Source organism: Acipenser ruthenus, chromosome 12 (genome assembly GCF_902713425.1).
Source record: "Acipenser ruthenus chromosome 12, fAciRut3.2 maternal haplotype, whole genome shotgun sequence".
Classification (NCBI taxonomy): domain Eukaryota; kingdom Metazoa; phylum Chordata; class Actinopteri; order Acipenseriformes; family Acipenseridae; genus Acipenser; species Acipenser ruthenus.
Genome location: NC_081200.1, coordinates 38,392,963 through 38,414,662, shown reverse-complemented (window position 1 = coordinate 38,414,662; position 21,700 = coordinate 38,392,963). Strand labels below are relative to the sequence as shown.

Here is a 21,700-nt window from a genome sequence, read left to right as displayed (position 1 = left end):
TATTATTATTATTATTTGTTTATTTAGCAGACGCCTTTATCCAAGGTGACTTACAGAGACTAGGGTGTGTGAACTATGCATCTGCTGCAGAGTCACTTACAATTACATCTCACCCGAAAGACGGAGCACAAGGAGGTTAAGTGACTTGCTTAGGGTCACACAATGAGTCAGTGACTGAGGTGGGATTTGAACCGGGGACCTCCTGGTTACAAGCCCTTTTCTTTAACCACTGGACCACACAGCCTCCTATAATTATTGCATTATTTGCAAAGTTAAAATTTTAAATTATTGTAGCTTACAGAATAATCCCATGCTTTTCCCATATCATACACAACCATCCACTATATAGATCTCAAATGTGTGTTTTTAAAGAAAGCTGTAGTTTGATATCATGTTTTAAAATGCATTTTAATTTAAAAACATGATACCTGGAACTACACTCTGTTAAATAAATCTCTGATTAGCCTTTCCTGTTAGTAACCAACCAGCTGCTTCCTCTAGTGACTGAAATGCTTTGCAGCCATTAAGATACTTGCCTCCAAAGACACCACTAAGGTGAACTGACCCAGGAAGTGTTACAGATTTCCTGAAGGGCAAGCAAACTGCAAAGCTTCTTTAACCTAGTGTAACACCAGATGTCATGTTTTATAATGAAAGTGCATGTTTGCATATATAATCACGTTTCATTGAATTGCATGACAGGTATGATTTATGAAAGTATTTTTGTTAGTGACAATCATTTTAAAGAGAAGCTTTAGTCCTTATAGGTTTGTTGACTGTAATACAGTGCACTATTATATTGTGTGTTTTTTTCCCCCAGATATTATAAAATGAAAGAAATAACCCATGAAGGTAAATAGAGTGCTGTGTTTATTTCACTTAGTAAATAATTCAGTAGTAAAATAAACCGGGCTTTTTAATACATTAGATTGTGTGTTATATATTTGAAACATCCTTTATGCATTTGTTTTTTTTTCCACAATACCCTGTCAGTACAGGGTATTGTGTTGGGGGGGGGTGGAGTCAGCGCAGGGGTGGTAGCGGTGAGCCGAGTTTAAATAATAGTTGGATATTCTAAATTGGGAGAAAACAATAGAAAATAATTGGCGACTACTAAATTTAAAAAAAAAAAAAAAAAAAAAATATATATATATATAGATATATATATATATAAAACACAGACACAGCACAGAAAGCTTGTCTGTGCTCCCAAACCTATTCATCTTGGTTTTAAAAACTATTTTTTCCTCATTTTATTAACACTCTTCCCTTGCCTGGTCTCGACCAGATCCACTGATTTATAGTGACACCTGCTGGGAAAGAGGTGATATTGCAGCAGCTGTTTGTGAAATCTATCTTTTCTCTAGTCGGTGTTTTGGGCTGTGCATATTTAAATGATAAAAACCCTCTAGCAATAGACTACTGTTAGCTATTCCATAAAGATGTGATGCAATGGTCCTTGACTTCCTTCAGTTCCAGCTAACTGCTTTTGATCTTATACACTGCTGATATGTTGACAGGTAACATGGTTCTGTTCATGAGTGATGTAACAGTGTTAAGTGTTAGATGGGTTCTATGTGGTATTTTGTACTGATGTGTTTTATATCCACTTGGTGCAGATTGCAGGGGGACAGGTAAATGGTTGAACTTAGATGTTTGAGAGCTCTGTTCAAGCCACGGGGTTTCACTTCTGAGTTTTAAAAAGTCACCATAATGGATGACTGAATTGGACAACAATATACAAAGTGCTCTAAACCAGGGGTTCCCAAACTTTCTTGGCTCATCGACCCCCATGATTGTAGGCATCCTGACTGAGGGCCCCCAGCCACTCCATAGAAATTGGGTTTTCCAAGCAGATCACACACTAATCAAGGCCATCTTTCATTGTAACACAAGCAAATCCAAACTCAATATACTCAGCGTCATGTTTTACATTTTTTAAAATTTTGACACCTTTAGAGAGAGAGGTCATTCAGTGTCATGTGACGAACATTTGAGAAACTGCTCCATAATTACTGTGTGACTGCACATGCAACATAAAGTCTGTAAAGGTAAGATGGAATGGTATAGTCTATCTTATTTATCTAGTGGGAAGAAACTATACCAAGAAACATACACTTGCAGAAATCCTGCATTTATGTATTTGTTTTAATTTAAAAAATGGATGTTATAATTATTAAGCGCATTAAAATAGTTAACAATTTTGTTCTCTGTACAATCACCCCCTTTTGCTGTACAATGGTACATATTGTGAGCGCAGGCACGAGCTGATGTTAGAATTACATTCAAAATAACCCTGAACAGCAGCTTCCATGTAAATGAATTGATCCCCCGGTCTGGAACATTTCTTTGTCAGGGTCATTTTTATATATGCTACGGGCCCCTGAAACCATCCCCAGGCCCCCCAGAGGGGAACCTCCCGGTCTCAACATCAAGAAGAATACATTAACTGTGATATTTGAGAGCTGTACTGAGCTGCTGTTTTTAACACACTTTACTTCAGAGTACCTTTGAATAGCTGGTGGGAGAGGGGGATGTAAAATCTTTAGCTCATATGATTTCACATCACATGCCGCAAACATAAAACCTTGTTAAAAGACAAACACTAACATTCGGAACCAAAGCTAATGTCCTCGCCTCCATATAGAAACTCATAAAACTGCAAGCCCATTAGTCTCTCAGGAAAACAAAAAAATCCTTTTTTATTGAAAATGGCAAAATGTTTTATTTTTATAGCCCTAACTCTACGTTTTTATGAGGTCTTAGAAATAAAATTAGCATTAAAGAAAAGCACAAAAAAATACCTTCTCCCAATTAGCATTTTCCATGCTCAGCACAACAGCAGTCAAGATCAATGAGATATTAAGCTTGTGTGCACAGCAATGAAGCACACAATAACTTTGAGCCATTTAGCATACCAGTACGTGCAGTAAAAACAATATTATTAACCTCCCATCACCACTAAATACTGCTCTCTTGGTTGCTGACTTTTAAAAGCTACTTCATGAAAGAGGTTTGCAAGAATTTCAAAATAAACTTCCTGACAAATGACACATACAGGAGCAGTTTAGCCCTGCTCACATTTCTCAATTCCTAAAGGTTAGTGTAACAGGGCAGAGGCTGGGCATGCCTGCACACTGCGAGTGAGCATCTTAACCACAATACAAAAGAGCTGGGCCCTTCTGCAGTCGTGGTTTGAGAGCATTTAACTAATCTCACCGACAGGGGACAGAATCAGTAACATTTGCTTTAACCTATTCTGTGCCTATGACGAGAGACTCAGTCTTGTAATTTGTCTTTCTACATTATTATTATTTATTTCTTAGCAGATACCCTGATCCAGGGCGACTTACAATTGTTACAAGATATCACATTATTTTTATGTACTGTTACATTATTTTTTACATACAATTACCCATTTATACAGTTGGGTTTTTACTGGAGCAATCTAGGTAAAGTACCTTGCTCAAGGGTACAGCAGCAGTGTCCCCCACCGGGGATTGAACCCACGACTCTCCGGTCAAGAGTCCAGAGCCCTAACCACTACTCCACGCTGCTGCCCTGACGAGAGGTCTTGTGTTAAATATATAATTAATTTTTTATATAAAAATATGAATCTGCCATTGACGAGAGGTCTTGTGTTAAATATATAATTAATTTTTTATATAAAAATATGAATCTGCCATTGACGAGAGGTCTTGTGTTAAATATATAATTAATTTTTTATATAAAAATATGAATCTGCCATTGACGAGAGGTCTTGTGTTAAATATACTGTATTTAAAGTATTCTTTAACCCTTCCCTTACATTTTTTGTTTTGTTTTGGGATGTTTGCAGTCTTTTTGAGTTCAGGAGTTGCTCTGCAGTTTTTGTATCCTGCCAAACTGTCTTTATATAAGTACGCGCCAGCACCATCTAGTGCACAGTATTGTATTGCCAGCAAAAGCCAAGGGAGACTTGATCCAAAGTTGTAGCTCATGAGAAGGTGCTAGTTCTTACTTATAGAGACACTTTACCTGGTCTAGCCTGTGTTACATATAAAGGCAGGCAACTAGAGCAGAACATATATATATATATGTTTATTTAGCAGACGCCTTTATCCAAGGCGACTTACAGAGACTAGGGTGGGTGAACTATGCATCAGCTGCAGAGTCACTTACAACTACGTCTCACCCGAAAGACGGAGCACAAGGAGGTTAAGTGACTTGCTCAGGGTCACACAATGAGTCAGTGGCTGAGGTGGGACTTGAACCGGGGACCTCCTGGTTACAAGCCCTTCTCTTTAACCACTGGACCACACAGCCTCCCATATATATATATATATATATATATATATATATATATATATATATATATATATATATATATATATATATATATATATATATATATATATATATATATATATATATATATATATATATAATTACAGTAAGAACCACTCATATAAAGTTAAGTTGATAGTAAAAAAAAGAAAAGTTCTTGTTCTACACAACGCACTAACTTATGCGGCTGAGAAATCTTTCAGCCAATCAGTGTGCACGTTTTGCCTGCTGTATTCCATGACATCTCACAGAGAAAAGCACTTTATGACATCAACCGTACCATATTGAGGTTTTACTGTGTTGTATTCTCAATATCAGTACAGTTGACATGACTTGCTTTAAAAAAAATCATACCCGAGGCATTCCATTCAACTGCAAAAGTCATTTGAAAATGGCGACATCACAATCAGCCACCTAAATAAGCCACTTAATGGTATTCGTTTCATCAAACTGTTCTCTCTTTTCAGCAAAAATGACAGTAGACATGCATAGAAAACAAATATAGACAGATTGTCTGCTCACTTCTACTCATGCCGATATGTCCACAGATGTTCTTTGGGCTATGAGCCTGTATTATAATTCATAAAAACAAAGATTATACTCTGGAACTGCTAATAAACATAAAAATCCTTTATGGTTATTGTTTGATTTCCCCTGTGTGATTTCTAATACAGTTGTAAATGTACTGGTACTAATCTAGTGTTTACTTTATTAATAATGTGCCATAATGAGAACGTAGCAGAAGTGCAAAGCCCAGTTTCATAAAAGACTGTTACTATGAGGATGAACAAAAAGGGGTTATACAATGCATGGTTAAAGCACCTTACTAGAATATTTATATTCATATCTGGAAAGACTGGAAAGACATGTGCTCTGTACAGCAGACTGTTACAATGCTAGATTTTTTCCAGATTGTCCAAGTAAGATGTACTAAAGGTTAAAAATGGATGACTTTTGACAGCTATCATGTTAAGGTTCCAGCCCCTACAGAGGCAGAGAATATCATGAGAGAATTTCTTGTCTTTCAAAATCCTGGATTATCATTTGGGTTTTGTGCCCTAACTGGAGGTCCGTTTGAGATTGGCCTTTCACCTCTCTCTGTCTTGAGGTAACAGAAAATGTGAAGACAGGCACCATGCATCTTTCCCAGTGAAATTCCTAGTGTCATGAGATTAACCTACCTGTGGGTCTGCAGATTACTACTCGCTGTATTGTTTTGACAGCCAGCTATATATATTATTAACAGTTTAAGCATCAATTATGCATATCTCTGTGCTGAATTATTTAATATTTCATTTATAACCAGAACATGTTTTTAAAGCTGTATGGGACACTCCAGACAGGCACCAGTAATCTGGTAGCAGAGAGGCAATATGAAATATTCTCTATAAAGGTTTATGGAATATATAGACTTTCAACTTCTACCTCAGAAATCATTTGAGGTCATGTAACTTTTTGATTGCTAGAAACTTTAATACATTGGCTGTGCATTTGGTTCTCAGCTGTATTCTATGACTCTCTTGGTCAAGTTTTTTTTTTGGGAATTGAACAGTGACAGAGCTCTTTTTGCACATTCCACACTTAAAAATAATATTTGAGAAATAAAAATCATGATAGAATTAAGAATTATAATAATTTATATATAATTTGTAGATAATCCCTTTCTCCGGCTAGTCGTGAGTGAAATTTGCAGATGCCCTCTTCACAGGCAGCATGGCCCTGGTCCTCCCTGACTAAGTCTGTGGAGGAAACAGTGAAATTAAAATGTGTTGTGTCTATTTCTCCACAGCTAACCTGAGGCCTGGGGCTGATAAGAAGGTGGTGTTCCTCACAGCTCGTGTCCACCCAGGGGAGTCTCCAGCTTCTTTTGTCTGCCAAGGTCAGTGTCACCACACTAATACACACACACTCACACACATGTGAACTTGCTCACTAACATACTCACTAACACACACACACACACCCACCCAGCAACAGTTGTTACCTTAACTTTTCCAATGCCACAGTATAAAAGAACACTGCTCCCCTGCTGCATGACCATCAACATTCTATGGCTACATTGTTCTATTACAACCATTGTTCTGTCATTCAACTAACAACATCAACATTAGTGGTAGGCATGACTGTTACTGTTACAATAATGCACACCAATTAGATCAAACACATTTTAGAATGAATTACTGAGAAGACATCAAGTGGTTGACTGGGGATATCCAGTCTGTGTGTTTCTGCAGAGTTCGTGTTCAATACCACAAGCTGCTTCTCTCCAGCCCTAGCTCTCACCTCTGTGCTTCCCATGACCTGGCAGCTTGGCTCAATTAGAGAGTCATTAGGCCTGTGTTAGCGCTAACGTGGAAGGACAGCTCAGTGGCACTGTGCCTGCCCTCTCTGTTTCCTGTTTACCTGTCAATTATCCCTCTGAACTTTAAAAAGGCCTGGCCAGCCGCTGTAGCAGAGGCTGCAGTGCCCAAACAAATAACATTATCCCCTCCCTGGACCTTTACTTCACTAGCTTTTCTAATGACGGTCATTACACTGCCAGCTGTAAGGTTTCATTTGCATAGACTGCACCGAGAAGCATTGTGGCTTCTCAGATTGTTTCTGATGAACTGTGTTGGTATGTTTTAGGTTTTCACACATTTGAGTTCTCAGGCGTCTTGTGTTAATTGATTCATTGTTTCATCTCTAAATGTATAAATCTAGGCCAGTGCCTCCAAACCAGCTGGTGCTTCTATATCATCTCTGTCACGACTTACCGCTCTTTGTTTTTCCTTGTTCTTCTTGTTGTCTCAGGTGTGATTGACTTCCTGGTGAGCCAGAATCCAGTGGCCAGGGTCCTGAGGGACCACGTGGTGTTCAAGATTGTGCCCATGCTAAACCCGGATGGGGTCTATCTGGGGAACTATCGGTACGTATGGCAAACTATGAGAACTAAAACATGACTTGAAAAAAGTCAAATGTCTGTTCAGCTTACCGAGTTATACTTAGGCTTGCTTCTTTTTGACATTCCTATTTTTCAGGCGCTCACAAAATAATAAATCACTCCTCTTCTAGACAACTCATTTGACTTGGGTTTGACTGGAACACCATGAAACCTGTTAATTTTAACAACAGAGTTTGCCACTTTCAGTTTATGAGTCATTTCTGACCGGCTGAGCTGACAACGCGCCGCGGTTGAGTAGGGTCGGGTGGTAAGCTGCTGGTCAGAAGCAAAGAATACATTGAAAATGACTGCATTAAGTAGCAAAGCCCCTGCAATTTGGTGCACTATTAACAGGGTTCATGATTTTTCAATAAAGAACCTAAGTCGGCTCAAATGTAAATACTTGTATAAAAGGTTATTGCATAGATTCCTGCCAATCTTCCAATCACTGTGTCAGCTCTGTGTAGTTCTCTTATATGATCAGCAACCAGGAAAACATGCAGACAAACTCTGGGTAACTATAAAGTAATAAATTGTGGTTCTTAACCACGAATTACAAGGTAAGATTTACTGAATGAATTTATTTGATTTTAGTCCTTTAAGAAAGATCCATTTGTTGCATCTATGACTGCGTTACTTTAAGAAGCCACCGGTTGCTTTTTGCAGAATGGAATGAAGAATACCAGTGCTGTGGAGTCACACACACACACACACGTGTCAGAGCATCACACAATGCTGACTGTCTCCCCCCTGTGGAGATTCTCTGAAACTGCACCGAGAGTTTGTCACTACTGACCTTGTGCATGTTTAACTGTTTGGTGTTTCCTTTACTAAATTATTAGTTTTGTATCCCGTGCAAATTGTCTCTCTCTGTACATTTCCGCAGGTGTTCTCTGATGGGCTTTGACCTGAACCGTCACTGGCAGGACCCCTCCCCCTGGGCCCACCCCACCCTGCACGCTGTCAAGCAGCTCATCGTTGGGATGAATGACGACCCTGTGAGTAAAGTGATATACTGCCCATGGAACACCATGCTAACTTGGAAATTTCATATTGGCTGTTATCTGTGTATTATCTGCACCACACATCAAAATGATCTGAATTCATTCCTCTTTGCTTAAAAATGTTTCACACCTGAAACAAACAGAGAGACAACTAATATCAACTAATATAACACCAGTTCAGGCAGTATTTGTTAACCTCATAACTCTCGACTATACTGGACTATATGGCACCCAATTGTACCAGCACTTGCATCAGCGTGTACTTGCACTGAACAGCTCCATACCTTGCCATATTCTACTACTGCCTTGTATTTGACTTTACTCTTATAAGTATCTGTATTTCACGTTTTTTGTAATTGGTCTTATTTGAAATCATTCTCATCCATTTATCATACTTACTACGTGCTCATACTGGACAAATGAGAAATATTTTTAATATAAGTTAACTGCTCTTAGTCGAACCCACTCTTACATGGAATTATTTACTGTATTCTCTAGTTTTTGCTCTTATTTGAATTTGATCTTATTTGCTACAGATTTTATTGTACTTTATAATTGCTCTTATCTGTAATGTGATATTCTGTAATGTGATACTTTGTAACAGTTGTAAGTCGCCCTGGATAAGGGCGTCTGCTAATAAATAAATAAATAATAATAATAATTAAAAAGTCTGAATTATGGGATGCCTTGTAGAATGGTAACCTGTTGTGTTATCGTAGGTAAGTTTCAGTCCAGTAGCTCAATTGTTTTAGAATTTTTTTGTCTGACCCCTTATTTTGTAATAATTCACTTCAAATTATAACAGGAAATGGGATCAATTGTAACTAAAATAATCTGAGAATGCAAAAACAAGGCTGCAAAAAAATTCTGAATAGCAACCTGAATAGAGGATAACAGCATAAACCATGGAACCAAGTCCACTCAATCCCCCGGTTGAAGAAAAAAGATAATGAAGGCACCCATCATAACATTTCTCTACTTGTAAGTTCAGAATTTTTAATTGCTTGTTTGAAGTTGAAAAAAGAAATAATTATGGTTTCAGCTGATACGCCGATTTGAATAGGATTGTCTGCGTGTATCTGCCTCTTCATCAAGTAAATTATAAAAGTAACAAAACCAGAAGCTGCTAGTAAGAACATACTGTAAGAGAAGTTACGAACTAGAGGAGGCTGTTCAGCCCATCGGTGCTTGTCTGCTTCCTAGTAGCTGATTAATCACAAAACTTTGTCAGGTCTTAAAGGATCTCAGTGATTCAGCAGCAAAAACATGGCTAGGTAACCCATCCCATACTCTCATACCCCTTTTTAGAATTGTGGGCTTGTTCAAATTATCTACCACCCAGATATTTGAATCCTACATTGTTGTAATGCTTTTTATTAACATGTAATTTGCGATTTATCAGCCCTGTTCTGAATGCACTCTAAATCTCTTTGGATTTCCCAGGGCTCCACATACAATCCAGCGGATTAAAACCCTACAAAGCCTCCTGTTCCTTCCCTATGCAGTCAGTGTCACGTCCACCATATTACACACAACATTTCATTTACTGAAACTGAGTAGCGGCAAAGACATTTAAAAAAAGATTTAACTGGACCGCAAAATATACAGCTTCAGTAAAGTGCGAGACGGATTTACATTTTGATTGTACTGGAAGTCTTGAAGAGCCTCATTTAAAAGAGCTGTATTGGGAACCCAGTGAGCCATATACAGTTCAAGAGCCACCCAGAGGTCAGCCCTGAATGTGCCCAAAACTACACAATTAAAGTTGAATAGACATTGCTGAATAGACAGACAGTGTGTACACATTTATTTTTCTTTGTATTTATTTGACAGTAATCTCAGGGAACAAGTGTTCACCAGAATTCGTTTTAATCTTTGTCTGTTCACCACTGTCTGATAAACCTTCCTCTATATGACAGCAAGCCTTCCTCCTGTATATACTGTCACTACCAGCTGCCAGCCTCCTCAATTCATCTCCCTCCCTGTCTTTTGTTAGTCTCACCCGGGTTCTTTTTCTGGTCCTTGGCCCTCATCCTGTCACCAGTCTCGTCCATCTGGTCCCCGCTCTGCAGGCCAGCTGCCACTTCCTTGTTTTGATTTTCTCTACAATGATGATCCAGTATCATGATTAATTTTGCTCTCTTCTGGTGAAACACACAGTTTGTTATTTGAAGATGTCTCTGCATGCTAAAGTGGACTCTTGTGTCATACTTTGATAATGCTTGCAGTTATGAATTAATGTAACTACTAGGCATTTTAGTATTAAATGGTAACTTTTTACTTTGTGTAGTTTTACCTTAGTTTAGGAGCTGTATTTCTGTTTACCTGTCATAGACATCTGTAATGTAGACTAGAGTGCTGCAGTGTCTTTATGTAAGTAAGCACAAACTACAGATTGCCAGAAATACAAAAGGAAATGCAAAGTAGCTGATCACTATATGCATTGACGTTTACATCTCTTACAGACATTATTCTAGTTTATATTACATATGTCTACATCAGGCAACTAGAACTGGGGAGCTGCTGTTGAACGCAGGTAAAAGCACATTGCATTGACATAATAAGACTCATTAGAATGATTGGTAACGTCATACAAAATGCAAATGGTAGCCTTGTCAAGGAATCGAATTGGAATGATCTTGCGTGATCAAGTCTTAAAGGTCTTTCACCTTTTACCCTGTGGATCCAACACTGTGAATGGTTTGGCGCTCTCGGCTCAGTCCCTGCCCACACTGAAAGAGTGTTCTTTTCGTCTCTTTTTTAATTAGGTGGTAGGAGCGGCTGGATTAGTGAAGGTCAGAGCTTGTCCAGGGAATTCCTGACCTTTCTGCACTTCCAGTCCTGATAACACGGGAACATTCTCTTTAGCACGCGGGGGTAAAAGCGTTCCTCTTAACCTTTTCTGGTGCTTCAGACTTGCTGATGGCCCGATCGATTAAAACAATGCGAGGCTGTCTCCTGGGACCAGATCTCAGACTCTGACTGCGCCCCAGAAAACAGGCACTCGTACAGTTAGCTCTCCCAGCACTTCACGTGGATATATATAGCTATTCCACATTTACAACAGGCAGAGTCGTGTGCTGTGTGTCCCTCAGTCCCCTTGCATGATCAAGGATTTGGGTTTTTTTTTTTGGGGGGGGGGGGTTGTGACATTACTGTAAAATCTGTATTTTCACAAACTAAACAGAGCATACACTATGAACCTTTGTGGAGTTCCTTGCGCTCCTCGTGGGGGTTTTGTATTTATATAAATATGAGCAGGTAAGAGCAAAATATATACAAATATATATTATTCAACGCTTACTGTAAAATGACCTCCAAAATGCTGTACAGTGGAGAAATGTAAAGCAATGCTAAACTGATTTAAAAAAAAGATATACTGATCAAAATGATACATTTCTGTATTCCCTTGTGTCAGTGGTGATTAACAATTGAGAGTAAAACTACGCAAGCTAAGCTTGTCTAAGCACAAGCACACCCCTGTAACAAAAGCCTTTGCTAATTGTTCAAATAAGCAGCGCTTTCTGAAATTCCTTGTGTCTCTCATTTTAGTCTTTTGTCATGTGCTGATTATCGCTGTGTGAAAACGTTGATTGCCTTCTGTTAAGCCTTGATTAAAAGCAGCATAAGGATGGAAATTGGTGGAAAGCACACAAAGAGGCTGTCTATTCTGTTGTGTGCAGGGAGATTGAACATAAAGAATGTGTGTTTTCCATCCAGCAGGACACTGCACTAGAGTGGAGGGATTTACCTGTATATGTTGAGGCAGGCAATTTCCATCAGGAAGGAATCTGTTTATGTGAAAAGTTTTTCAAAAATGTCACCATAATACAGGGCTTACAGCATGTACTGCACATGGAAGGGATGTCAAATCTTAACCCTAACTCTAACCTGAAGGGAGTTAGGGTTAAGAGGGGTTAGAGTGACATGTTGCATCTGTGGATATCTGGCACTAGCATGTTTTAGCCTGAGCAAGGTAGAATTCGTGCCATGGTAATTTCCTCACCCCTGAAGCAGTGAGTTTGTTAAAGATTCACAATGGAATATTTTAACATGGAAACTTGAGATTCTGGTGTGCTGAAAAGAGCAATACATTCTGAGGATTACTCGGCCGATAATGATCACAGATTGGGAGACTTTGATGAAGGGCTTATAGTAGATGCTTGGCTTGAAGTTGCTTCCGTATTCAAGACTGCATACACTGATGGTTATCAAAATAGGTGGTGAATGCTGAATAGCACCATAGTTTTCAGAATATTGCACGCACCCTTTAAATGTGAGGAGCATTGCAGAGTTTTATATATACTTAAGTGCAGTTTACATGTGTATCAAAAATCACAAGCTGCATGAATACTGACCTGTTTTTCTCACAGCTGTCAGCAAAAACTAATACAGTTGAGAACAACAAAAAAAAGATTTTATATTGGGATTGTATGAATTTATAACAAGTGTACAGTTTATGCTTTATGGATACATTGATACTATAGTATATATAAACCCAGTTTAAAGTAGGATTGATCCTACTCAGTATTATTCTTTGCTTTACCCCTGGGCATCAAATGGTTCTGCTGCATGTGTCTCCTTGTGTCTGTAATCGTATTGTCATTCGTATCAGCCACACTCCCCCGAGGCTACCCGAATGAAATAATTGAAATGTAAACCAACTGGGATTCCCTGGGGAGGGTTGAGGGTTTGGTTGCCTAGGCCTGTCTCAGACATTATTCGTGATGCTTCAGCGATACTTTGTGAGATGTCGGTAAATTGATACCATAATGGTGACATATTTTGACATGCTAGTGCTTTCGCAATGGTGTGAACTTATTCACACTGGTAGCATTGCAGTGCCACGGTACCATATGAGTTGGATATTTCAACTGAGATAACAATCCCCCTTTCTTCACTGGACCGTGATAGCCCTTTTTGTAGTATGATGTCCCTTTGATAGTGCATTATAAACTCATCATCGCCTCCCTTGATCTGTACTATACGCTTTAGACTCTCTGTAGCCAAGCATTCGGTTGGTCTTTTTAATTGCCTTCCCACACTGCTGGGTTGTTGTCTGTGACAATTCCATGACAATGCAGGTATTTCTAGCAGCAGGCTTCTTCTAGTTTGGCACCACCCATTTTGGTATTTGAATCTTACACTTTACGTTTATTAGCATTACATTTAACTGACCATGTTAAAGCTCAGTTCTGTATGTGGTCTATATCCCTTTGGGGTTCAGGCCACTTCCTCCAAATGCACATTTTCTAAACTTGTTAATCGTCTCTCTGTCTAGGTCATTAATGTAGATGAGAAAGAGCAGGGGTCCCAGCGTGGATACCTACGGCACCCATTTGAATACATTACTTAGTCTAGACGTTACTCTTCTAACAGTTAGTCTCTGCTTCCTGTGTTTTAACCAGTTGTTTTACTACCTTGGATTAGTCTTTTGTGCAGCACTTTGTCATGGGCGGCACAGTATTCATAACTAAATGTAGGTGGTGACAGACTCGGACAAAGGATAGGAGACACTTTTTTTCACAGGGTTTGGCACCCGTTACTAAGCCATGTTGTTGATGCTAAATCATTTTTATCTGCTAAAAAACTATTTGACAAAGTTTTGAGATCAATCAGCTGCTAGGAAGCGACAAGCATTGATGGCCTCATGCCTTCCCCTCATTGGTATATTGTTGAAAGTTTTTATATATTACCGTATTCGCTCGGGCAAAGGTCGACCTTGTGTAAAAGTCGAGCCCCCTATTTTGAGGGTGAGATTCGTGTATAATTAAAAAAACAAAAAGAAAATAATTTGTTATTGAAACAGAGAGGGTAAGTTTAGTGTAACAGAAAACAAAAACTCTTGAAATCGAAACTGTTGTTAGAGTGCACTTCAGGGGTTGGTTTTCCTAAATATATGTATTAGATATCCTGACGGCGTTTGAACGGCAGATTTGCAAAAATATCAATTTAAAAAATAAGCACTTCTACCTAGAAGCGCAGTACATGTTTTTTTGTATAGCCTACAATAGTATTATTTTAGTATACCCCCACCCCTAGTTCCTTCTTAGCCCACATGGAAGTATGTATTTCAATGGAATGTGAGAGGTGGTGCAGTCTGGCTGTACAACTGCGTCTGTGTTTTATGTGACAGCTTTGGATGTAAGCAAACCTGGGATTCATTTTTTGACAATGTCACTGAATCATTTTCGCCAAATCTTGAGATGTTTGCGTTTTGATTTGAGAGAAATTAGAAGCATTTGCTCTGGCAACGAGGATTATTATTATTATTATTATTATTATTATTATTATTATTATTATTATTATTATTATTATTATTACATACCTGGGTGCAGGTGTGTGGCTAAGTACTGTATGTGAACTTGCCTCGCACACTGAATGCATGCCTGCCACAGGGCTCCCCTGGGTCCTAAACCCTGCTAGGTACAGACAGGGATTGCAGTAACCACACACTGGCCATGACTTTTGCAGACATTAAAGGTTTGCTGACATAAGGGTTTTTTTGCTCGTGTATTAGTCAATCCCCCAGGATTGTGTTTTGGGGTTAAGTTTCTCGACTTATATTCAAGCAAATAAGGTATGTTAAAGAAAGCTCAGTTTGAATCCTTGCAGTAATGAAAGGTAAGGTAATGTTTTTAAATCCTGGCTCACTGTTATTGAGAACCTATTTTAGTTACAGTTCCTTTCCACTTGCTCTGTGTAGTCTAGTTTCTGCTGCCTGACAGAGTTGATTCAAATTGCTGTGAGAAGCAGCAGGCCACAACTAGTTAATAATAATAATAATAATAATAATAATAATAATAATAATAATAATAATAATAATAAAAAAAGAAACAATGGCAGCAAGAAAACATTATCTAATCTGTACTTCCTCACATTTGGCTGAACATGGAAAAAAGAAATTAGTGGAAAAAGAGATGAAAAGGAAAGGAAAGAAACAAATGAAGCCGGCCCCAAACGATGCTTCTCCCCTCCATTTATCAAATGCGAAGAGGAATACATTGTGATTGGCTGATTACACTGAACATTCATCACTGCAAGCATATCCCCTCCGATCTGACAATGCCATTTTGGAAAATTTGTTAAAAATGGCAAAAGGGCTATATTGCCATACTTCATTTTTGACCTTTTCAATATTAGAAAATTCATTTCCAAACCGCAACACATGTATAAGGTGCTGTTGGCAGGGGAGATGAATTCTGTACCTTGCAGGCTGCAGCCCACCAGGTAGTTCAACACTGTATTGTGACATGTAGCATTTTTAATGGTGGATATGGAATGGCATTCAGAAATATCACTGATTTCTGTCTATTGAAGCGTCCATTTTTTCTGTCACAAGCCGTTGCTTATTAAACAATTTGGAGGTTTGCGGTTCATTTACCCCCATTATAGCCTCTGTTTGAATGCTTTTAAAACTTCTTGTCCTCAAGTTGAACTTGGCCTTAACAAATCTTAAAACTTGTAACACTGAACTCAGAGCAAAGCAGATGTAACAAGATCAAATACTCTTTGGAGTGATACCATCTTGGAGCTTGATCTAGTCAGATCTCAGAAGCTAAGCAAGGTGGGCCTGATTAGTACTTGGATAGGGGACCTCGTAGAAAATCATGTTCTGCAAAGAGGAGTGTTTTCTGTCAAAGCTCTAAAAATAAGTGTTATGATATACTGGATTCGAATAAATTAGCTTTCTTTTACATTGTATAAGAGACTGCACTGTTTGTAAACAAAATATATCAGCATAATATCTATTATTTCATCATTGGCTAATTAAGTCATGTAGCGCACATTCTATGTACAGTTTGATGTGGAACTTGTATTTGTATTCTGTGAAACCCAGGCATTTTAATGTCTTGGCTTCTCAGCCCATTGAATTTCATGGAGAGGCAAAGGCTGGATGTGAACCTCACGGATCAAAGACGAAAGTCCACATGGTGACTGACTTGACATCACAAGTCTTCACCAAACTTCAAACTCCTAACCTCCTGCTGACCTTTAGAATTGTATTTGGGTATAATCTCCAAAGCAGTTTTCTCTAAAATGGATTTGAAAAAAAAATTCCCTTTGCTAATAAAATGGAAATTTCAACATCCTATCCTGTCATTTTACAGTTTCCTTGTGATTTACAGAAAGTACCTTTGTCTTTGCAATCAAAATCGGACTTGTTATTTTCAACAGGAAACAATAGCTAGTGGAAGAGGCCGGCTTGTGAAGCCTGGAAGCCCTCTTGATCTGTCCTCCTCTTTACCGGGAGAGTGCTGGCGATTACAAAGCCTTTTACCTCTATTAGACCCCCGAATCTCCTTCAAGTGGCTGATGGAGCTGCCTTAATGGTGGGCCGCTTTGCTTCCTTTCAGGCGCAATCCATCAGGCTGACACTGGCTGCCGATGGCCCACTCTGCGCGTCTATATTTCACAGGCAAGCATCGGCGCGGCTGACAGCACTCCGTACAATGGGAAATTGCTTTGGCTGTGAGCAGAATTTCAAACACTGCCTTCACGGGCTGAGCTCCCCCTTGTTTAGGAGCTGTGTGGAATGGATAATGAGGCCGTATCACCTCAATGGAGAGGAAAGGCAGGGCTTTGAAGGAGAACTCTAACCAGGATTTGAAAGTCTAACCTCTTATTAGCACTAGGGACATTATCAATGGTCTTTCTTTTGTGTTGTTGAATATATTTTGGGTTGTTTGCTTATACTCTAAAATGACTGTAGCTAACAAAATAAGTCCATACATCTGACTTGTTTTGAACTTCTTGTTAGCTAGGTGTAAAATGGGTAGTTTTGAAAGAAAAGTTAGCGAATGTTCTCAGTTTCCATTCCATATTCTCAGAAATCTCTTAGACTTGCACTTCCTAGGTCATTTCACCCCAGCAGTGTCTGGGAAGCAGCTGTTTGGTTAATGTCAGGAAAACACCATTGAAGAAGTGTTTGAGGATGGGATGTAGTGGTTAGAATCAAGGATTTAAAAACAAAAAATAACCCCTTGGTATATTCAGTCAAATCTAAAAAAAAATAAAAAAACATTTGTTAATATTCCTACAGTTCTAACTTGCTATAAAATCATCTATTAAGCAAAACATGATAATATTACCATCTGATCATAATATTCAGTGAGTATAATGGAAATGTGCAGCACTGTTATGGTTAATAAAAATGGTTAATGAATACAGAGATACAATTAATTGACGTGGTTACTTACGTATTTATTTAATCATTCGCAGAACATTGAGCCATAACTTTGTTTCATGGGATACGAGCAGCCCCAGAGCAGTGCTGAGCTCTCCACACCGTGCATACAGACAATAGTAACAAATCTGAATGTGTTGCGTGGGCTGGAAGACAGCATCAATATAGTGCATCAATAATGCATGTGGATGTTGCGCACAGCCAGGTTAATAGCCTTGATTTGAAAACCGACAAGAATTACATGGTTTAACGGATTGGTGTAAAAACTGTTGACCATAGCGCTTTTCAGCTGTGGGTATACAGTATATACTGTATACACATTTCATTTTCTTAGTTTTTTTTCTCCTTAATTATTTATTTTTTTAAACTGTCCCTTACCATTTTATCATTTTGATCGCTTTGAGAGATTATGTAATACTGTTTTTACTGCATTCTGTGTTGCAATATATTTTTTTCAAAATAAACTTGATTGTTATGATATTTCTATTCACACATCAAATCAAACAGGGAATTGCATTTTTTCAACATTCACTTGGGAATGTTTGCCAGGAGAGAAATCTTTTGTCTTCTAATCATTGCAGAGTATCCAGATCATGCTTCGTCCTGCAACAATGCTGGTGCTCTGCTTGAAATATGAGTGGTGTATTGTGGGGTCCCCCTTGGGGATGATAGTTTTCCAGCTCTAGTGTTGACAGTATTCCTGTGTTTGGTGTCTTCCACACAGAGGGTGAGCCTGGAGTTCTACATCGACGTGCACGCACACTCCACCATGATGAACGGCTTCATGTACGGCAATGTCTTCGAGGAGGAGGAACGAGTCCACAGACAGGCCGTCTTCCCCAGACTGGTCTGCCACAACGCTCCCGACTTCTCCTTCGTAAGCACACACGCCTCCGTCCTTCACTGCCTTTGCTAAGACACTTTGATTCCTTCCATCCATATAATGCATAATAAAATGAAAACATAGGAAATTGAAAAGACAAATGTTTTGGCCAGTGCCTTCTTCAGTGTTGTAAAGTGTACTGAAGTACTGTAGAAGGCACTGGTTGACACATTTGACTTGACTTAGTTTCATATAGTTTTTCTCATGAAATCCAGCTGTGTCTTACCCAAGGATATTATTATTATTATTATTATTTATTTCTTAGCAGACGCCCTTATCCAGGGCGACTTACAATCGCAAGCAAATACAAATACATTCAAGATATCTTGATCTCATCAGCCCCCTAGCAGTAGAAGAGATTGTTCACTGTTTTTATGCCATTCCTCCCATTGCCCCTACTAAATATCTTTGTATCCCAGAATCTTTTTTATTTGATTTTAAAGTGCCTTCTTCAAAACATTTTTATGACCATGCCGTCATAACTGTATATTATATAGGAATGCAGAACTGTGGTTAGGTATTTATTGTTCTTAATTCATACCTCCTTGCTTGCTCACTTAATATCCTTGTATATTGTTCAGCGCTGTGTTACCCCAAATGTTACCCAATTACTACCAATGCAAACCAAACTTTTGTTTTCTATTCTGCCTCCCAGGAATTAGTTTCTGGCTGCAGTGGAGATTGCCAAGACCGGAAGTGAATATTTATTCATTCTTCCCCAAACTTGTTGGAGGTTAGCCACCTGAACCAGGGATAATAGCTTCTTTAAGGGATTAAACACATTTTGCCTGAGGGTTAACAAAATGCCTCAGCATCCCAAATATGTACCATGCTTAGTGTTAATAGGACTCATACCGGTCTCTAGCCCAGGATGTGTTTTTTTTATGGAATCAGTGATAGTCTTACCCCTACTGGTAACCCATGACACATCATTTTTGAGTTGAAGAACAGTCTGCTCTTTACTGCCATTATCCACCTCTGAGGTACTGTGGATAGCTGCTGCTCTGTCAGCGAAACAGAAAAGTTAATCACACAGCTGCCTCCTTCTTCCCAGATAAAGTTTGTAAACCTGCCATCTGTTCTCTCCCTTAGAAGTCAAATAGATTTCTTTCTCATTCAACACATGTGTTGAATTTGGCTACACTTGCAGAATTGGGCTACGCTTGCAGAATTCTACCGCCGAAACACGTAACAGCAAACATGTATTTTCAAAATACTATTTCTGGTACTACCCTTACAAGAAGTAGGTTTCAGTTTCACTTCCTAGGTCACAATGGCCAATGAAGTGCAAGGTTAACTGAAAGCAAGGTTTGGCAGACAGATGGCTTTAACCTATTCTAATATCAGATAACCATGTTTTAAAATTAGTTCCTTTCAAACTGCACATCTGTATAAGAATGGAAGCTCATGACAGCTAAGGTTTACAGTATCTCATTATTTTGTTAGCTGCAGACACTTTTACAAAGAATGGAGTTTGACTCCTATAGTAATTGAGAAGTACTAAAAGAAACGTAATAGATTCAATGACACAAGTATCAACTGGAAGTCTTTATGGATGTCTTCAAGATATTGAAAAAGACTTCTTGTCTCAATGTTTTCATTGAATTTATTAAGGTTATTTTATAAATTCAGCATTACTGAGTGTTAAAGTAATTGTAACTAACAAAACCGCTCCATACAATTTCTCTGCCATGCACATTTGCTTATGGTTTGTATCTCAGATGTACTGTTTTGAAAGAAACAAATCCTATAGGAAACATTTATTTTCATTTCAAAACATGACATTTGCGACTACACTTCGTTAAATAAAACTCTGTTTACAAGCCATGCTTTTAGTAAGATTGATGGCATCGGTTTATCAGCTACAATCACTTTAATAGTTATAGACGAATGCTGTAATTAGAGTCATACACTTAAACACTGCACAGTTCTTTGTTAACAGTATAAATAAATGAGGGTGTCCAGCAGTAAAACATTCTCCAGCATGAGCTAAGCAACCTAACCTGACCCCCCTGTAAATTGAGGTCAGTGAGCATTTCGGCAGACAGCAGTAACTCATGTCCTAAATGTTTGACTTGAGTAGGATAAAAACCATCAAAGAACCAAATACGGGGAGGGTGTTCTGGTATTTTGTTATTCAGCCGGGAAGCTCTTCGTGACATTACCGTATAATTTTCTCTCTCTCCTCCTCATTCTCTAACAAACAACTGAGAAAGCAAAGCATTAAAAATAAGCCTGTCTACCCCCACCCCCATCCACACCACTGCCTCTTGTTGACACACCGGCTAAGTGCGCAGTCTGTGATCCATCTTCCTACAAATGCATTCCAGGGACCATTTGTCTGGTTTGCCGATCCGCATTAGTGAGATGGGATTAATCATAATGCAAGTGAGACAGCCACTTGAACACATTGAGGAACCCTTAGCCTTGCAGAGGCTCAGTTTGACCTTCATGGTAGCTCCATGGCATACCATTCATTTCCATCTCTATCAGTTATAGAAGGCTGTTCTATAGCTCTCCTCTCATCACCAAGGCCCAAGTGACAGTGACATTCTCATAATCTCGTTTCACTGATGGAGGCATTTGACGAAATTGACTGGCGAGCTGCTGTTTTGTCATACTGGCGATGTATGTTGGTTTATTGAATTGGACACTATAGATTCCATAACACCTTCATAAAGGCTACAGCATTACTTTGATGGCCGTCATACATATAAGTATTCCTAAAATGGTATAAAATCTGTTCCAAATCAAAAGCAATGGAAATAGAAATTCAGGGTTTCTGTGGATCGTAGCGTTTAATACTTTTTCTGTAATTCTTCAGATCTATTAAATAATATTGTAATTGCAGCCATATAATTACACAATGTAGTGAGCTAATACTATTTCACCTCCTTATATTTTCCAGCAATTACTACATCATTTATTTTTTGCTTCTCTTTAGCATTTATCTCCGTAACAACCCCTCTGGCAATGTGTTTGGTCCAACGAGCCTCCGTCACTCAGGGTTATCTTGTGGTGGTCTGGCAGGACCCCCTCCCCCGGCCTGACTTCACTGGTAATGAACAGAAGGAAGTGTCAGGGAATTGAGAATGGATTGGAGGCCTGAACCCCAGAGAGACAGAACCCCTCTCCGACGATTAGCATGCATCACCATCAAGCCCAGAGATGTATTTACTTAGAAGGCATACTATCGTTTACATATTTTAAAAGCTTTGTTACCTTATAGGACTGTGTTGAAAATATCAGGCCTTTCTTCTAAAATGTTATCAGTCTTGGGGGAGGAAGAGTTTCTAATTTAGCTGCGTGGTGTGCAGGGTTCTACAGTCAGGTAGCCGGTCTTTCCTGGACGTTCCAGAGAAAGTGTTGCATCGTCT

At 38.8% G+C, this 21,700-nt stretch overlaps 1 protein-coding gene across 1 annotated transcript in view; it reads left to right on the top strand.

Moving 5' to 3' along the window:
- Positions 1-21,700, top strand: part of LOC117417292 (cytosolic carboxypeptidase 6-like) — a 279,068-nt gene that overhangs the window by 237,061 nt on the left and 20,307 nt on the right. The window contains exons 7-10 of the mRNA XM_034029328.3: positions 6,116-6,205; positions 7,120-7,234; positions 8,136-8,247; positions 18,165-18,317. Of these exons, the coding sequence (XP_033885219.1) occupies positions 6,116-6,205; positions 7,120-7,234; positions 8,136-8,247; positions 18,165-18,317 (470 nt within the window). The remainder of the gene's footprint in view (positions 1-6,115; positions 6,206-7,119; positions 7,235-8,135; positions 8,248-18,164; positions 18,318-21,700) is intronic.